Below are 18,959 nucleotides of genomic sequence, written 5' to 3' on the forward strand. Positions count from 1 at the left end.
TCACATAAAATAAAAAAAATCTGTTTCTGTTTTTGTCTTTGTTGATATTTTTAAAACCTTCACAGGTTGGCCCTCTAGTGGACACAGCTGACTGGCACTATGCCAGCTAGGGGACACCAAGCAGCAGCCTCATCGCATCATTGTATGCTACCTTGAGCCTCTGCGTACTCTTTTGCTTAAAGTTCGACCACAGTTGAGCAGTATATTAGTGGTGTGATGTAGGTTCTAAACAAAGAAAACTTCACGTAGTCAGAGCACAGAGAAATCCTCCTTATAAGCACGTTAGCTTGAGACTAACTTTGTGCAGTCCTTGGATATGACATGACCTAAATATTTAGTTTCCTCACACACAGCAAGAAGACTCTGACAAATAAAAAGGTCGGAAAATTAGATTTCCTGTCCTCATCGCTTCTGACTATCATTATGTGGCTTTTCTTAGCGTTGTACTTTATGTTATAATCAACGCCATACTGGGAACACACCTTCAGCCTCGTCTGCAGCCCAGCGCTGTCTGGACCGAGCAGGGCCAGGTCGTCTGCATACAGAAGATGGTTAACAATAGTGTTACAGCCAGTTTTTGACCTATTTAGCTGTTTTGATATTTCATCCACATAAACATTAAATTAAATAAAAAAACAAAATACCTCCATTACTAACACAGAATGGAGCAGATACAACATTGTCCCATTTAACCTGAAACGTTTGATGGGCATGCCAAAACACTAACATTCTCACTACAAATTTAGCGGCACCTCTGTCTGGCAATTTTACAAACAATCGTTCACGATTAAATCTATCAAATGCCTTTGACGCATCATTAAACACAGGAATACAGATGGAATCAGACCTGTGTACCTGGACCCAATCTCTTTAAGAGCACAAATACAACATGCTTTCTTTTAAACCCAAACTGATTGTCAGAAGTAAGGACAGACATTTCTAGCTTTGTTAACAGTATTCTCTCCAGTACTTTAGACAAGATACTGGCTAAAACAGTAGGTTGATAATTGTCAACCCTGTTGAGCCTACCAGCCTTGTCTTTAAGCACAGGCAGTAACATTACAGACAGAATAGAATTTGGCAGGACACCATGAACAAGTCAACCATTAAAGCACATAATGTGCAAAAAAAGATACATAACCCAATAAAGGAAAAGGGAAAAGCTAAAAAAAAAAGCCAGTAAAAACCTAGATAACAACCATGACACTGATGCAGCCTAATGACTTAATGTGTACTACAGCAAAGTCATGCAAGGGACACATAATATTCAAATACTTTAATTTGTTTTAATTAGACTTTGTACAGTTTAAAGAACAGAAACCTATTCACATATTAAGACCCCAACTGATCCAGAGCAGATCTCATAACACAGTTTGATCTGGAAGGCAAGAGACAGCAATACTTCCTCAGTACGCTTGATAGAGGAAGCTATTTTAGTGTAAACAATAAATCCTGGGTGGGCTTTGTGAGTGAACTGGTACTTTCATTTGCCACCGTGTGTGTGCCGTGGATATGACATCTGGCAGGACAAAAGAGTAGAGACAGGAGCTGGTAGAAACAAATAGAAACAATCCAGGCGTCCAGAAACAGGGCGAGTTCACCAGCATCACTCCTCCTCTTCCTCCACCTCGAGCTGCATGCGAGAGGCGAGCCGCTGGGCGAGCTCCAGGTCGCCTCGCCCGCCCCCCTCTGCCTTCAGTTGACCTATGACCCCGTCAGCTACGGCTGTCTGAACCAGCTGCAGACGGGTTTCTCTGAGGGAACGCCTCAGCTTGGCCCGCCGATTCTGAAACCAGATCTGAGAAAGAGAGAGAGCAAAGTTAACGTGGGAGTAGTATTTATCCACGACGTCCCACTTCCACGATTGTTCAGGTGCTGCCGGTAAATCCAGCAGTAGTCCCGCCGTATGGCACTCTTAACGGCCGAAAGTCTGTTACCTTCCGCTTTCTTTGTGTTGTAATTCCAAGGACTCTGGTTAACTGCTTCTCAGATCTCTGCAGGGTACATCCAGACAGCTAGCTAGACTATCGGTCCAGTTTTCTGTTGCACGACTAAAACTACTTTTCAACGTTAACACATGTTCCGCCAAAACAAGTGCAAGGCACCGTGGCTCCGTCCGGCGCTCAGCACCACCCAAGACGATTGTGATTGGTTCAACCCTTGTGTTGTCTTCCCGTCAACCATGAAACATTATTATCACTTTTTCAATGTCGTGGGTATTTTTTTGATGTTTTTCTTCAAAGTTATTTGATATTTCTAATGTTGACATTTCCAGCCCTTTATTCGAAGGCCCATTTTTTGTGACAAAAAAACTACATTCAGGAAGTCTGAAAACCGTGAATACAGTTTACTTGTGGAGTATGCAGAGGGACAGTTTTTCAGTAGTTTCACCGCTGCTCCACTGATAAGCTGCCAATATTGTTAGTGCGAGTTGAGATAAAAACAGGGACAACCCAAGAATCACTCGAGAATCCCACGGTTTGACTGGTTTTGGAGCACTGTCTTGTGATGTGATAATAAAATGCTTAAAGGCAAAAAGCAAATTCATTTTCTTATTTTAAATGTTTCATGATAATGTATTAAGTGCTTTGACATTGAATTAAGCTTTGTGGCTGGTGGCAGACAGTATATTAACCAACACCTGTAAACGGACTCGGTGGAGTTCTCCTTTCAAAGCGCCATCTTTAGACCCTGGAAATCCAGAGACCTCGCGAGAGTTACTCTGGCATCGAGTAATGCTGCTCATTAACTATGCCCTTGTAACCAGGCTGCACCAATCACAGCGGTGCATCTGATCTAGGCGGGGCCAGAGGCGAGCTGAACAGATGACGACGCTCTGGATACGTCACCCCGTGTGTTGTTGTGATTGGTCATAGTGTAGTGATTGGTCGTAGTGTAGTGATTGGTCGTAGTGTAGTGATTGGTCGTAGTGTTATTTAAATTGGGTGCTGTGAGATTTTTCAATGCACGCTTGGTGCCGTCCCTCGGGATGGGCGACTTTTATTACTAAATGCCAGACCCTTCTTCTTTCAGATTTGGGTCTGGATTCCCAGGCTACCATCATTAGGCACCCTGAACAAATGAAGTGGGACTACAAACATAAAAATATTTAACATATGTCCTGGTGGTATGGTTAGTATGTTTTTATATATTGGGTTTAAACATACAGTGGGTTAGCGAGGTACACAAGGTTAAACAGAGTAACAGCAGCAGAGCTATCTTCATTTCAGAATACAATTTCAGGGTTAAATTGTGTGTGTGTGTGTGTGTGTGTGTGTGTGTGTGTGTGTGTCTTGTTGCGTGTGTCGTTGTGCGTGTGTGTGTGGTGCGCACTGTATAACCTGTATTCTGTCCTCGTCAGGTACAGCCTCCCTGCCAGCTGCTCCCTCAGCTGATCCCTGGATAAGGGTTCACCTGAAACACGTCTCCAGCACATTCACCTGCACACCGCACCCACCACACACACACACACACACACACACACACACACACACACACAGAAAAAGAGAGAGATTAACAGGCATGTCCTTGTTGTTTTTGTTTTATCAGAACGGAACTCAGTGTTTGAGTGAAAGACGTCTGTATCTGAATGATTAACTGCCAGACTGATTGATTAGTTGGTTGGTTGATTGATTGATTGATTGATTGATTGATTGATTGGTTGATTGGTTGGTTGATTACCTGGCTGTTGGTGAAGGCGGTGCGCGGTCTGCGTCCGATGTACCAGTTTGATGTCGGCCTGGGCGAGTTGGGCTGCTGGGGCTGATGATGACGGTGCTGTTGCTGTTGTTGACAACATTGTTGTTGTTTGGAGCACAGACTGTTTCCCCTGTTCTCCTTCTCCGCTCCCATCTCTGGATTCATGGGCAAAAATAAAAGAAGAGCAGATCACACATTATACACCTCTCACAAGCAAAGTATGACAAATAACCAATTAACGTCAAACTGGAAAAAGGGACCTTTCCAGTCCTATCAAATCAGACTTCTCTATGTTACACATATTAATATATGATCAAAATGAAACGGCATATCATTGGGTTAATATTAGCCTTGATTGTATACATTACAGGGATCAGTTTAATATTCATTCAAAAAAAAAAATGTAATTGTTACTTATTGTGTGCTTTATCCCTTACGTGCGTGAAACACAGATTTAGTTGGTGTACAGTTACAAAACAATCAGTAGAGACACCAGAGAAACTGAATGAGCATTGTTTAGATGTCATCAGCTTCTCCTAATAACTACAGTGGCTTGAGAAAGTTTACACACCCATGCTAAAGTTGATTAAAAAGAAAAAACATCTTATGGATTGATCTTAATGCCTTAATTAAAAATATTAGGAAAATCCAACCTTTTAAGGACACCAATTTTTTTTGTGAATGAATAATGTAACCCCCACACATTATCACATACTCTTCATAGAGATAGGCATGGGGAACTTTCCATAAGATCATCTCTCAATGCAAATCAAACCAGCTGTTAGGCTAACTGAAATAACACCATGCCAATCTGTAGGTATGGTGAAGGGTATGTGATGATGTGGGGGGGGGGGGGGGGATATTTTAATTCCAAAGGCCAGGTGAACTTTATCAGGCTGAATAGTATCCTGATCCATGGAATAACTGGCCTGTAATAATAAAAATCTGCCTGTCTCTATGGGAATTTAACATAGGGGTGTGTAAACTTGTGCCCCCTGTATTTTAAGGAAGAACATTTATTTATTTACAATACATTATTCATTCACAAAGAAAATTGGTGTCCTTGAAAGGTTGGATTTTCCTAAATTTGTTTAATTAAGGCATTAAGATCTATGTCCAAAAGTTGTTTTTTTTATTCATCTTTTAAATCAACTTTAGCAGGGGTGTGTAAACCTATGCAAGCCACTGTATTTGTTTCATGAAGCTGGAAAGGAGCTACATTTCCTACAGCCACGGGTTGAATGATAGCAGGGCTGGACTTGCTTTCTGCTTGTCCTTAACCAAAAGGTTAATTCAAACATTTCAAGCAGGATCTTTAAGACAACAGACGGCATAATTCCTCGGTACGAAAGACAAGTAAAGAAAGAAAAGAAATTTGAGTTGTTTTTTTTTTTATCCTGTGAAGGCTTTGTGAGCAATCTGTGACTTTTCTTCATCAACATTTGGCAAATGAAGATATTGGAAAACTGAAAATGATTGTAAGTGAATGTACTAAATATAGCAGCTATGTTAGAGGAATTGGGGAAATAGCAATACAATTCTGAGCTCAGAAGATTTTGTAGAATTTATAGAATTTATAGCATTTTTAGAAATTGACTGCTTTCCAAAAAAGAAACTTTTACTCTGAAAAGATTCAGAGCCTCTGTTTTACATTTAGTCATAAGTAGGGTTTTACATCGAAATGTCCCCTGTACTGTACATGAAGTTACAGAACTCTTGCTCTGTGTCATACACCTTTCAATCAAACTGAATGGTGTCAACAATCAATAGTTTGTGAACCATTTTTTTTTTTTAATTTCTTGTCAACTTTGTCTGTTTTTTTTTGTGATCAAATATTTTTCAATTTATTTAACTGGGACATAGGAAAGTGTTCCAGGACCCAAAAATAAATTAAAAAAAAAAGACAGAAAATGTTGAAGTATCGGCACTTGAAAATTGTAAATAATGGGTCAAATCTTTCTAATCTAATTTCTCTAATTATAAATATGTGTGTACCACTGTAAGATGCAGAATCCTTTATATCAGACTGACAGTTGGTGTACCAGACACAGTACAAGACAAAGTTGTAGTGAAAAGGTTTCGGTCCTCACCTGCCCAGGGCCGGTGGAGTTTCAGGCAGTTTCCAGGTCTTTCCAGCTCCAAACCAAGAATCCGCTCAATGGAGAACGCCGGCCTGCTTTCTGCCATCACAGGAGCCAGAGTGGACGCCATAACGATGGATCTGCCTAACTGATAAATAAACAGCCCTGAGAGCAGAAACAAGCCCCCGGTGTGCTGACAAAACTACTGACCACAACCAAAACCAAAAAATAGCTCCATAAACCAATTATCTTTCAACAAAGACGACGATGCTCTCTACACGGTGGAGCCGGGGACTACTATGAGCTGAGAAGGTGAATGAGTCTGAGGTGCATGTGAAGCAGCAGGAAGACAAACTGCTGACTGCTGCTTTGAATGGGAGTCGAGGATTTACACCGGCCACCAATTAGAATTAAGAAGCGGTTTTCCATGTGAATGAGATTCCCCGAGGTTCCATACAGCAGCTAATCTCTGCTCTGTGTGTGTGTGTGTGTGTGTGTGTGTGTGTGTGTGGTGTGTGTGTGGGTGTGTGTTGTGTATGGAGACAGCTTACATGTAATTTATAGTTTACTTAGTTTAAAAACTCTGCAAAAAAGAGAGTATTGCAAACTATGCAGGAGACAAAACACTCCTGTTGGTGTGTGGGGTGTGTGTGTGTGTGTGTGTGTGTGTGTGTGTGTGTGTGTGTGTGTGTGTGTGTTCTCGTTTTACTACTTTCAAGAAGTCTGAAACTGTGAATACAGTATACTTGTGGGTCCGGAGAGCTTTGTGGGGCCAAAATGCTGGACCCCAAAACTTTAAAGGGCTGTTTAAGGGTTAAGACTTGGCTTTAGTATTAGGGTTAGAATTAGGTTAAGGTTAGGGTGGGGGTAAGGGTGATGGTTAGGCCTTTAGTTGTGATGGTTAAGGTTAGGGTAAGGGGCTAGGGAATACATTATGTCAATGACGGGTCCCCACAAAGATAGTGGGATGCACTGTGTGTGTGTGTGTGTGTGTGTGTGTGTGTGTGTGTGTGTGTGTGTGTGTGTGTCTGTCTCTGTGTTTTCCCTCATGTGATACACTGTATGAGTGTATGTGTGAGATTAGGATGAGGAGCCTTTTTAAAAACTGTCACCAGTGTCACACAAACACAAAGCGTAATTCTATCCTTTTCTTCTGAATTACCAAAGTAGAAAATCAGTTCAGTTTTCACACTAAATATCCATACTTCTGTTACAGGTATGTGATGGCTTTAATCAAATAATAATAATAATAATAATAATGATAATGGGGGCAATAATGATGATCCGGTGAGATCCACTAATACCATTAGCCTAATCTGTGTGTGTTGTGATGCAGATGAAGCTCGTAACGTCTGAATGCAGGTTGAAGCAGCGGGGAGGAAAAGCCTTTCAGAACCAGATTAGCTCCTAATGAAGGCCCGAAGCAGCTTTAAACTAACTGCACACTTGTTTATTTATCTCACAATGAAAGGCAAGATGGACGTAGGGATGTTATGGGTACAAGCAGAAAGGGAGGCCATCTTAACTCAGCGTCAGTGTGATGGTGTATGGAAGACAGTTAAATGCTTTGTGTTAAAACGTAATACTCTGCCACTTTCTTTCTGAGACTGAGCTGATTAGATGGCAATCAATCTCGTGTGTGTGTGTGTTTGTGTGTGTGTTTGTGTGTGTTTGTGTGTGTGTGCGTGTGTGTGCGTGCGTGTGTGCGTGTGTGTGTGGTAAGTAAAAAACCGGAGCAACAAGGTGATTACTTTAGCTTAGCGTAACAAGTGGCCAGTTAAAATCGGGATCTTGATTCACCCAGTTCTTGCTTTAATTTTTAAATAACTGTGATTTTTATTTAATTTTTTTGGTTTAAATGACTTCAATTTCACTTTGAATTTTTTGAGCCAACTGCACAAATGGTACTTTCTTCTGTGAGTTTAAATTCACAGAAGAAACATCCTGGGCACTGCCAAGGTGCTCTTGAGCAAGGCACCAAACCCCCGACTTCTCGGGGTGCCTTTCCACAGGCAACCCCCCCACTTGCATGTATAGGTACTGAGCATGTGCGTATAATTCAGGCCTGTGTGTAATGTGTGTAATAACAACAGAGTGAAAACATTGTGATTTCCCCTTGCGGGATTATAAAAGTATACATTATTATTATTATTATTATTATTATTGCATGGTTCTTTCGTGAAATGACTGTAAAGATTTACAGAGCCTATGTTTAAGGTATTTCCTCTAACTGGGTCGTTTTGGGACCAATTTGTGGGATTGCTGTGAAAGAAGTACACACAGCGATACACTGGTAATAGCAAATGCTGTTTAACCATGTATCCACCTCAGGTATCTGTATTGGAAACAGTTAACTTCATTAAAATTGTATTTTGTATAATATTGTATTCTTTTGCAGGGTACAGATGTTCCACCAAAACCAGTTCCTTCCCAAAGTCATTAAGCAGAGACAATACGCTCACGATACCCATACGCTTAGCTACCAGCGTAGCTCTGGCCCCGCCTATATCAGACAAATCGATGTGATTGGTTCAGCTCGCCTCTGGCCCCGCCTATATCAGACACATCGATGTGATTGGTGCAGCTCGCCTCTGGCCCCGCCTATATCAGACACATCGATGTGATTGGTGCAGCTCGCCTCTGGCCCACCTTTATCAGACAAATCGATGTGATTGGTGCAGCTCGCCTCTGGCCCGCCTTTAATAGACACATTGATGTGATTGGTGCAGCTCGCCTCTGGCCCCGCCTATATCAGACACATTGATGTGATTGGTGCAGCTCGCCTTTGGCCCCGCCTATATCAGACACATTGATGTGATTGGTGCAGCTTGCCTCTGGCCCACCTACATCAGATACACCGATGTGATTGGTGCAGCTTGCCTCTGGCCCGCCTATTTCACATACACTGCTGTGATTGGTGCAGCTCGGCTACAAGGGCATAGTTAATGAGCATTACTATACCAGAGTAACTTGCTGAGTAAATTCAAATCGTGGTCTTGCAAAAACTCTGGATTTTCAGGTTAGAATATGTGTGGTGGTGTAGCCAAAGCTGTGGAGATAGGTCTGGCAATGCAAGACTAGCAGAAGTCTAAACTATTAGCAACATTTCCTCGCTATCTCCGAAATGTTTTTTTTCCCATTCAACTTGAATCAGTTTGCCATCTCAAAGGCTGTGCATATGCCTGTGTTCGGGCTTTTCTTTTGCCTTTTCCAGAAAACTCCCTGTCCCAGCTTTACAGGCTTGGCGTTAACGAATCTCTACCCAAAAAACAGTTTGCGTAGTGCAAATAATAACAATACACTAATTTAGTGGTGTTACTCTCCACTTAGTTATAAAGGCTAAGTTCTAAAGGGAAGATTCAGGATAAATGAAGAGCTTCACAAGCAGCCTGTACACGTCTGTCAGTCAGGTTGAATGTATTGTGAATGTCGTTTGTTACAAGGACGAAAGCTGGAAGTGTCAAACTTTAAAAACTCAGAACTTCTTTTGGGAATTATTTTTCTTCTTATAGTTTTGTAAAAAAAAAAAAAAAAGGCAGGTAACAGAATGATCTGATTATTTCCCGCATTCTCAAAGGATTCATTCTGAAGGTCAACAAACAACCTCATAAAAAAAAAAGATGCCACTGTTCATTCGCCACTTTATTAAATATGTACATGACAAAGCACAAGCAGTTGTAACGCCTCCGACAGAACTGATCACAACACGGGCAGCATTTAGAAGGTGTTTGTGTGTATACCATGCTAGAAACAAAACAAAATGCCAACGTTTCCTTTAAGATAATTTATTTTGTACAGTAAAACAGAGGTTCAGAGGTTGCATTGCATTTGTGGAGGGGGGGGGGGGTGGATTTACACACACCCAGCATGTTACAAACTTTGACGGCAACCATTTATCAGCGCTTGTGTGATCATTGAATATTTTACAAAGATGGGGCTGTCAATCAACGCATCAGTCAATCGTGCCAAAGTGTATGATACGAGGTGTGAAGACCTGGACGGCTGCCAGTAATGACTCGATGCAGCTCAAACAAACTAACTTTGTGGAGGGTGCGTTCAAGAACGCCACAACTCTGACACAATCTTGCGCCACTATTCCAGATATAAGAAAAGCTGTCACATAATCTGTTCTACCACGGCAACAACTAAAACCAACCATTCTTCTGTAGAAACATGCTATATATATTGTTATTTATCTTCCCGCTGTTAAAAAGGCATGTGTGTTTGTCAGTTGTTCTTTGTCCGTATGATCGTTACGAGGTGAGCGTTGTGGGGTTGTTGAACGCAGCCGGTCATGGGCGTGTTGGTGTCCTTTTACTTGGGAGGCCTGTAGGCGATCTTTCTGCTCTTCAACACAGACCACCTGTGTCTCTTCATGTAATAGAGCAGAGGGATGATGATGCCGGCGCCCAACAGCAACTGGAAATAGAATAATTAGAAAAAAGAAGAAACAAAGATGAATCCCTATACAAGTTCCATGTTTCCATGTTCCACTTGTTCCACCGTGTCTTCATGCTGAGGCTACATTCTACAAACTCCTTCATCAACACAGAAAACGTCAAATACAAAGGAGATTTTAGAGGTGTGTCTAACTCCTTTCCCAACTAAAGCCGCGTTACCACAGAGACCACACATCGCACTCTTGATTTTCGGCAGGGACCCGTCCTACTTTGCATCTGATTGGCTAGAACTTGTTTCATTGGTAGGTGGAAGTTCGATGATTGGTTAAACCTAGTGCATCAAAAACAAATCCCATGTGGACTTTATTTTTCTAAAATAGTCATACCCCAGAAATCTTTAAGTACTTTAAGCGTTAGTTAGAGCTGCGTGTCTCTCATATGATTGGTAGGTGAAATTATTAGACTCAAACATTTTAAACCGCATGCAATTTCCCAAATTTATTCATTTATTTTTCCTCACAGCTGTACGCCAGCCGTACGTTGCCGGAGTACTTTAAGCCCGGCAAACTATAACAACAGAAACAGGATCAGCTGGCATCAAATGTCTAGTCAGATTTGTTATTTACTGATTTAGTACTGACAATAAAGACTATTTTATTCAGGAAAATTTCTTGTATTGCTGCTAGTGTTACAATGACATTTGAAATTGTGGCCTCTTCTTTTAAACCAAAAAACGAAAAGCTTCTCAAAGCATTGGAAAAATAAGAAGGTAACATACTGGAGATAATATTAGTATTCAGAGTGCTGAGAGTGTGTATGTGTGTGTGTGTGTGTGTTGTACCTTCAGTCCCATGCGTTTGCGTTGGTCGTGCTCTGGCTCGGCGGCCCACCTCAAGAACGTACAAACGTCTTTAGCAACCTGGCTCATGGTGGCAGGGGTTCCTATGGCAACAGACAACAACCATCAGCCCAAAGACTTATTTCAGCAAACTGTAACAAACTCTCAGAGACACGGTTGGTGTGGGTGAAACGGTTAAATCTTCTATCATTTTTCTCTCTCTAAAGTGTATTTAATGCCTGAAAAACTTTCTTTGTACAGTACATTACCAAAGGGTTTTGTGTCTCTGGACAAACTGAAAACAGAATCTACATACAACAAGAAATACATGTGATGGACTACCAGCAGCTGTTTGAGCACCGCAATTTCCCCACTGTGGGACAAATAAAGGTCTTCTTATCTTATCTTTCTTATCTGATGCTCTCCCTCTCCGCACACCTCACTGGTTTATTTGTGGGACCAGTTAAATCAAACAGCAGATTAAGCACATACACGCGCTGCATCGTTACTTACCGTCCTCAAACTCCAATATCTCGTTGTAGATGGGCGGGGCCATGCCGATGGCCTGGCCAGGGAAGTATGGGTTGTAGTAGAGTTCCTCTCTCACCGTCACCCCCGCTGGAGGATCGCAGTATCCTGTCAGCAGGCTGAACACGTAGTCCTCTCCTCCGTGTCTGAGGGGAGAGGGGGGACACAACAAGTGAACCCAGAGAATATGTAGATTTAAGGCGACTTCCTGGCTCTCTTTCTTTACTGCCAAGGTTTTCTGTCTTTTGGGAGTTACCTGGCATTGACGATGTAGCTGAGATCTGGAGGCAGCGCTCCGTTGTTGGCGACCCGGGCTGCCTCAGGGTTGGGGTAGGGCTTTGGGAAGTAGTCCGACAGCTTTCCTGGCCGGGTGAACATCTCTCCAGTCTCATCAGGACCATCCACTACCTCAATCTGAACACAACACAAAAGACAGCTTTAAAGTACGGCCTAGGATATAACAGCAGACACAGCCGGGTGTCACCACCTACTGGCAGAATGAAGACACGGTTTAGTTTTGTTGTTAAATGTGTTATACTGTAAAATACTAAGAGTGTTATGTGATCAATGTACAACTCCCTCTCATTCTTACACACACACACACCCACACCTCACCTCCTCAGCGATGGCCTTAACCTCTTCCTCTGTGTGCGACACCCCCACCAGGTTTCTGAAGGCCAGGTACTCCATACTGTGGCAAGCTGAACACACTTGCTTATACACCTGGTAACCACGACGAATACTGCAGGGACAGACAAGAGAAGGAAAGCACAGAGACGCTTAGCGTGAAAAATGCTGTCATCCTCTACAAGAGTAAGACGTAAGGGACGTTTTTTTCAAGTGATTATTAGCGTAAGTATTTATTTTAAAACTGTTCTTGCCATGAGTACTCTCATGCAGAAAACAGATATTACGTGGCGACAGTATCTTTTTGAAATATTTTCGGAGATTTTAAACCGCAAATAACCGAATCAACCAATCACGTTGTGTTGATTTAAGTATTATCAGGATTATAATGATAAAACAGGAGGTTGTTGGCCGAACCATAGACTGTTTAGGAATCCAACTTTATTACTTCTTTCAACAATTACAGGCAGTGTTTTCCAGACTACCTTACCGTTCTCACCTTTCTCAAAAAATTGACAAAATATGCATTGCTGCCATTTGATGTGAAATATTCGCATCTTGAGTAATTCACATTTTTATTTTGTTTCGTCAGATGTGCAAAGGCCATAAAGGTGCCAAAACTGCCAAGATTTTAAATTTAAAGTTCTAACAAAACAGTGTAGAAAAAAGTGATTGCATCTGATAATGTCAGACCCTGGCAAATGTGTGTGTGTGAATCCATCTGTCACACCTAGCGTGGTCCAGAGAGGATAGGGGTCCAGCGTGGCTCCAGGGGTAATTAGGGGGGTGGAGCTCCAGGTCGGAGGCTTTAACGGACTGGTGCAGCATCAGGGCGAGCCCCGCCCCACCGGCTGTGACCACACCTAGCGTCGTCAGGGCAACTTTCTTACTTCGGGGCAAGCTGGCGAACGACATTTTAGCCTACGGAGGAACAAGAGCACAAGATACCAGTTAGTGATGTCATCCCAGTCCAAAAATATACAAGTGATTACTCAAGACATCTAATTACTTTGCATTCCGTTACAAGACTGACACTACAGCTAAAACTTTTAATCTATTAGCTGTTCAGCACAAAATTAAGCTTTGAATCATTTTAAAATGCAAACCCCAAGAGTTTACAATTTCTTGCAACCCAATTGTGAGTATAAGCTGTTTTTTTCTGTTTTGGACTGTTGGCTGGACAAATCATCTGGAAACATTGACACTGACGCACATTTTATCGCCATTTTCTGAAATTTCAAAGACCAAACTTATAATTGAGAGATTAGCTTCCATCATCTTGTTTAAAATCTGTGTTTGTACCCCAAATCATAAATGTAAGAAGGAAAAGAGTATAACATATGTTTATAAAATGGTAAGCAGTTAGGAATGCAACTATAACAATCATTTTCATAATCGTCACAATAGTGTTGATTAGTTTTTCAATTAAGAGATTGGCTTAGAATTCTTCTTCTTTTTTTTTTAATCTCAATTTCTGAAAGCCCGGCGTGACATCTTCACCTTGTAATTGTTGTTTATTGATTTCCTGTCCATTGACTAATTGTTTTAGCTCTATTAAGTATGAACAAAGACGATAAAAGCAAATGCTCAGGACAGCAAAGAATGACTCTTGCGTGGCGACTGTAACAACAATTGTTAAACTAAATGTTCACATCCAGACGTGTTTTGGGTATGGATTCTATTTGCAAAGCGCAGATCAACATAATGCCTTTGCTTCCACTGTGTTCGCTGGTCGTCCTTATCAAACTGTCCTTCACTAGTGCTTCTGTAACTAGGCAGCAGGCATCACATGCCAGGAAGCGCGCGCGCGCACGCACGCACGCACTAGATGGGTGCCATCTCTAGTCTGAAACCAAGCTACAATCAGAAGGGGCACCTATCCACTACAAATTTGGGACTGAAGTACATTTTTAATTTCCCATTCCAGGATTAATAAAGAATATCTATATTCATTTAAAAATCTCATTTGTTGGGTTATGTAGTAACCTATTGGTTAAGACATAACATGGCTTGTCTCCACCTATGACAAATTAGAATAATTTAAACATTAACTATCTTAGAAAAGCAGGAATCTACATACAATCCACATATCCTGAACTTCTGCCCACCGTTCAACATTTGAGCACACCTGCACAACATCAAACCGCCTTGTTTTTCTTGCAGTCCTTCGCCGGAAGTAATTTCAGTCCTTGAAATGCTAACTTGTTAGCAAGGCGATTAGCTTAACCACTTTAGCCAGATACTGTTTCTGACCGAATATGAACGCAACGTGACCTAAGTAGAGATTTAAACGACTACAAAAAGTATCATTACAAACTCCGGTGTGCACATTCGTATCTCTGCGCCGTTACCTAAGGCAGAAGTTTTATTTTAGTGAACCAGACCATTTGCCGGGTGGTTGACACGACTTCATGAGTTAAGCTAAGCTGCTAGCTTGGTTCACACAGCGACGGCTACAAGACTTTCTATATCTGTGGCGTTTGTTGTTGCAATTACTGACGCCATGTCGACCTCTACAATTCAAGAGTGACACAATATTCAAGGAGCAACTGCCACAGCCGTTGCCGACATCCTGAAACGTATAGGAACACGAGTGACCTTGTCTCAACCCGCTGACAGCAAGCAGGCTAACATTAGCTCGGTGCCAGGACACTCAATGTTAACACAATTCTATTAAACCGTTGTTCTAAACATACTGTCTGGCTGCTACATAGCTATGACACTCATATATCGACCTACCACGGGGGTCTTGATAGTTTTTGGTGTGTTGAGGAGGGTTCTCCCACTCCCCGATAGCACCGCGACTCGTAACGCCGCCATCTTCTCTGCGGTTCTCTCTGAGTGAGCTGAAAAGAGAGCAGCCGCGAAACACAGGATTCTTCCGGTTGGAGCCTTCAAAATAAAAGAAGGCGTGCGTAAAGCGCACCGTGTTTACTAAAGTCACCGTCATAATAAAACCACCGAGTCAAATTCCAATCCCATTAAAAACTACAGTGTACAAAATAAACATAGAAATATGGTCCCTGTGCGTATTCAATGTTGTTTGGTTTTCTTTAAAAAAAATAAAAGGCCAGTTCAATTTTTTGCTAATTATTTTTTTTATTATGATTATTGTTATTCCGTTTAGACGTAAAGACTAAAGACTGACACATGACCATTACTCTCTTGAGACACATTTATATAAATTAATCTCAAGTTGTAAATAAGTTGTAGTAGCTCTGCTCCAGGATGCAGAGGTGACAGCCATAGCCTCAAGTTGAATCTTCAAAAAGCTAGGACATGGTTATTGACTTTAGAAAAACCCACATCCACCTCTCTCTTCCAGAATCAAGGGCAGATGGTTTAGTCCTATAGGTAGCTAGCCTACTTGGGAACAGTTGTTGATAAAAACTTGACCCATGACGTCAATGCATTCAAAATCTGCACAAAAAAAGGCATGCAGAGATTGGATTTCCTGCGCAGACTAAACTCTTTTAATGTGGACAAGACTCTGATGGTTTTATTCTACAAATCTTGTATTAACGCTATTATGACATTTGTATTTCATTCTATGGGAACCTTTCAGTACAAAACATAAGTTGTCTGTCCAAAATTGTCACAGAGGCCAGTAAGATGAAAAAAATCACTATTACTGACAATCTCAATGGACCTTATTTGACACTGTCCACTTTTTAAGTGATGAAATTGTTCTCAATTAAGTGTGCTGCTGGGATGTTTGATGATTTGTGCCTTGTTTATTGTGTTTTTGTTTGTGTTGTTTGTTGTAGGCCTACCTCCAACCAGAGACAGTTAAAGACTCAACTGCAAATAAAATATCCCCTCAAGGGACAATAAAAAACTCTGAACTGAGCTAATAAGTATGTTTCTCAAAAGATGGACAGTTTATCGTTGTGTTTTTCGTTGTTCAGTGGACCTAACAGTCTACAATAGTTTCCTTTTTCCTTTTCCCCGTCAAGTTTTCTGCTCTTATTTTGAAGGCAACCCATCGACCGGATAACATTTTGGGCTGATTCTTGCTAACTTGACGCAGACTTTATGCAACCTGGATTTTTTTTTATTTTTTATATATATATATATGTAATACGTTAAGTAACATATTAAGTAACATATTACAAAATTAAAAAGGCAGTGGACAGTAAATCAACTTTGGAGACAGCTCATGTTGTTTAACACTGACGTGAGGACAAGGGGACATGAGGACAAGAATAGCCCAGTCCTTACTGCACATTCAGCCCTTGACCTCTTTGTTGACCACTTCTGCCTCTTCACTACTCACACCTGCCAGATCTTCAGACAGGATGAGTTCTGCATGAGCACTGTTTTGGATCAGGAACCACAGTCTCTGGACCAGGAAACGAGCATGCTGTGAATTAGAGCTGCACATTTTTTTAAAATTTTACTTTAGTAGACCTAATCGAGTATCAACCCATTATTCCACTGATTATTCGAATAAGACATACTTTTGCTTGTAGTAAACAGCAATAGTAAATATACAAAAGAAAGGTTTCCTTTTTACAAAAGCAGCATTTTTATTGCCTAAATTGCAAACAATAACAGGGAGAATAATATATAATAATATTTCTTTTAGTTTGGGTACTACTAGAAACAAAGCTCACGTCAGTGGATATGACACATTCCTATGGCGTGGGAGACCATGGTACAAATCCCTCTGAGATACATCGACCATGTGTCCCTGAGCCGGACACTTAACCCCTAGTTGCTCCAGAGTCCTGAGACCTCTGACGTAGATAGCCATTGTAAGTTGCTTTGGATAAAAGCGTCAGCTAAATGTAATGGATAGATGCTAATATTCTTAAGCACCTCTTAAGCCACTTGTTCTGTTAGCCTGTTACATTTTTGGTGGCCCTGATGTACATCTTTTCCACCCCCTTCCCCTTCATGCCAAGAATTTTACATCAAGGATTTTTGGTAATCCAATTATTCAAATTACTCAAGGAATTGTATCACTGTGCATGCATCTGTACACCCAGAATCCAGTATCCAGACTGCACTGTCTCCAACCTCCACGTCCCAGCTGTGAGTCCCGGAGTCATAGCCCTCAGAGCCCAGGACGGAGATGAAGGAATCAAACCTCTCTGGGTTGTCAGGGAGCTTCTGGGTCTCTCACCACATCTCACACTGGTCAGATCTTCAGACACGATGAGTTCTGGGTCAGCAGTGTTAGGATCCAGGATCACAAGAGGGTAGGAGACCTGCTCCTCCATCTTATTCCAGATGTTGAAGCTCAGGTTACCCAGATGTTTGGCCACGTCTATCAGAGCTCCTGAGATCAGCTGTGGATCATCCAGCAAGGGGCGCTGCTGGACTCTTTCCACTGCAGCCTTGTAGTTCTGCAGGAATGGGACATCTTAATAATAATAACAATAATAATAATAATACATTTTATTAAAATGCACCTTTTGCTTCAATCAAGGTCCCCGTACAGGGATACATAAGACATTTTAAAAACAGCAAAAAAGTAGAATACAAGAATAACAACAACAGAAAAAGTCATAGCAATAGACATTAAGGTGGAATAGGCAGTTTTAAACAGATGTGTGTTCAGCTCTTTCTCTGCCTCCTCCTCTCTCTTTAATGGGCTGAGTATCATATGATGACTTTTCGATACACTTATCTTACACACAGGTAGGAAATCTGCTCAGTGCCTACCTTCACTGTAAGGGGTTAAGCCTAAAGACTTATAAATACATATACATATATGAGTTTAAGGCAAGCATGGGTGTGGTGACCGGTTACTCAGGGCCAGCAGCTCTACAATATAAAGTGAAACCATGTCCACACAACATAAGCTAAAAGAGAAACTCAAGTATATGTTCTGAAAATATAATAGGTAAATAGGACTGACTAATATTGTACTTTTTATACTGAGTAAGGAGCCGACCAAGATGAATAACATAACCCATTGCATGATTCATTGTAGCTTGGATCAGATTAACTTTATTGTCATGGCCGTTGAGCACAGGTACCGAGGAAACAAAGGCAGGTTAGCATCTTACCAGAGGTGCAAAATATCATTATTGTACTGTACAAATATCTAATGTGAATAATACATAATATAATAGACAGTAAGGGGTAGATGTGAATTCATTGGATAAGTAAAGTAATAGCAGTATAGACTGTGTGTAATGACAAAACACTGGGAGATGTATGCGTTCTGTTCTCATTGGTTGTTTTAAAGTGATTCAATATTTAACAGACTACAATACACACAAAACAGTCATCTGATTAAAAAAAACACATCAATCAGTCCTACATACAGCAAGATCTTTAAAACGTGGTTGGTAAAACTACACAAAGTTATGAAACACATTGTCTGTTAAGACATTTAAGAAAAGATCATGATATACAACACGGGTTCTCTTTACATTTAATAACAGCCAGGAAGAAAACATGCCCACAATGTGTATAATATAAAATGACCTCACGTTTACATTCTGATTCTCTGGAGAGGAAAAGCGATTATTGAGTATTTTATTCATTAAAACACACATTAACTGCTGCTGTATTACTTTACTTTAGCCTTTCACTGGTAAAATCTTTAGTGGCAATTCTTTGTTTGTGTTAAAGTATGGAAACAACTTGTCAGTGAACATATGTTTCAAGGTGTGCATGTGTGTGTGAGTATCACAGTCGTAGAATGACAGTTCTCCTTTGTCCCTGTCCAGTTTTACGCGGATCCTCTGGAGCTTCTTCTGCACTGAGAGAACAATGTCGGGGCCAGTGTATGAACATGCTGTGTATTCATCTCTATAAAACACTATTCTC

General features: G+C 41.1%; 2 protein-coding genes across 2 annotated transcripts; both read right to left on the reverse strand.

Annotated features, from left to right (window-relative positions):
- Positions 1–1,527: 1,527 nt before the first annotated feature.
- Positions 1,528–6,176, reverse strand: hesx1 (HESX homeobox 1). The gene is given in 4 exon segments (XM_032513463.1): positions 1,528–1,798; positions 3,342–3,440; positions 3,682–3,854; positions 5,790–6,176. Coding segments are annotated over 4 exon segments (585 nt in total). The 5' UTR covers positions 5,911–6,176; the 3' UTR covers positions 1,528–1,606.
- A 3,373-nt stretch (positions 6,177–9,549) lies between these two features.
- Positions 9,550–15,072, reverse strand: cyc1 (cytochrome c-1). The gene is made up of 7 exons (XM_032513462.1): positions 14,913–15,072; positions 12,904–13,094; positions 12,162–12,288; positions 11,803–11,960; positions 11,532–11,692; positions 11,022–11,122; positions 9,550–10,199 (listed from the first exon to the last, which is right to left on the reverse strand). The coding sequence occupies exons 1-7, from the start codon at positions 14,991–14,993 to the stop codon at positions 10,095–10,097; spliced, it is 924 nt and encodes a 307-aa protein (XP_032369353.1). The 5' UTR covers positions 14,994–15,072; the 3' UTR covers positions 9,550–10,094.
- Positions 15,073–18,959: the final 3,887 nt, after the last annotated feature.

Source organism: Etheostoma spectabile, chromosome 4, assembly GCF_008692095.1.
Source record: "Etheostoma spectabile isolate EspeVRDwgs_2016 chromosome 4, UIUC_Espe_1.0, whole genome shotgun sequence".
NCBI classification, from domain to species: domain Eukaryota; kingdom Metazoa; phylum Chordata; class Actinopteri; order Perciformes; family Percidae; genus Etheostoma; species Etheostoma spectabile.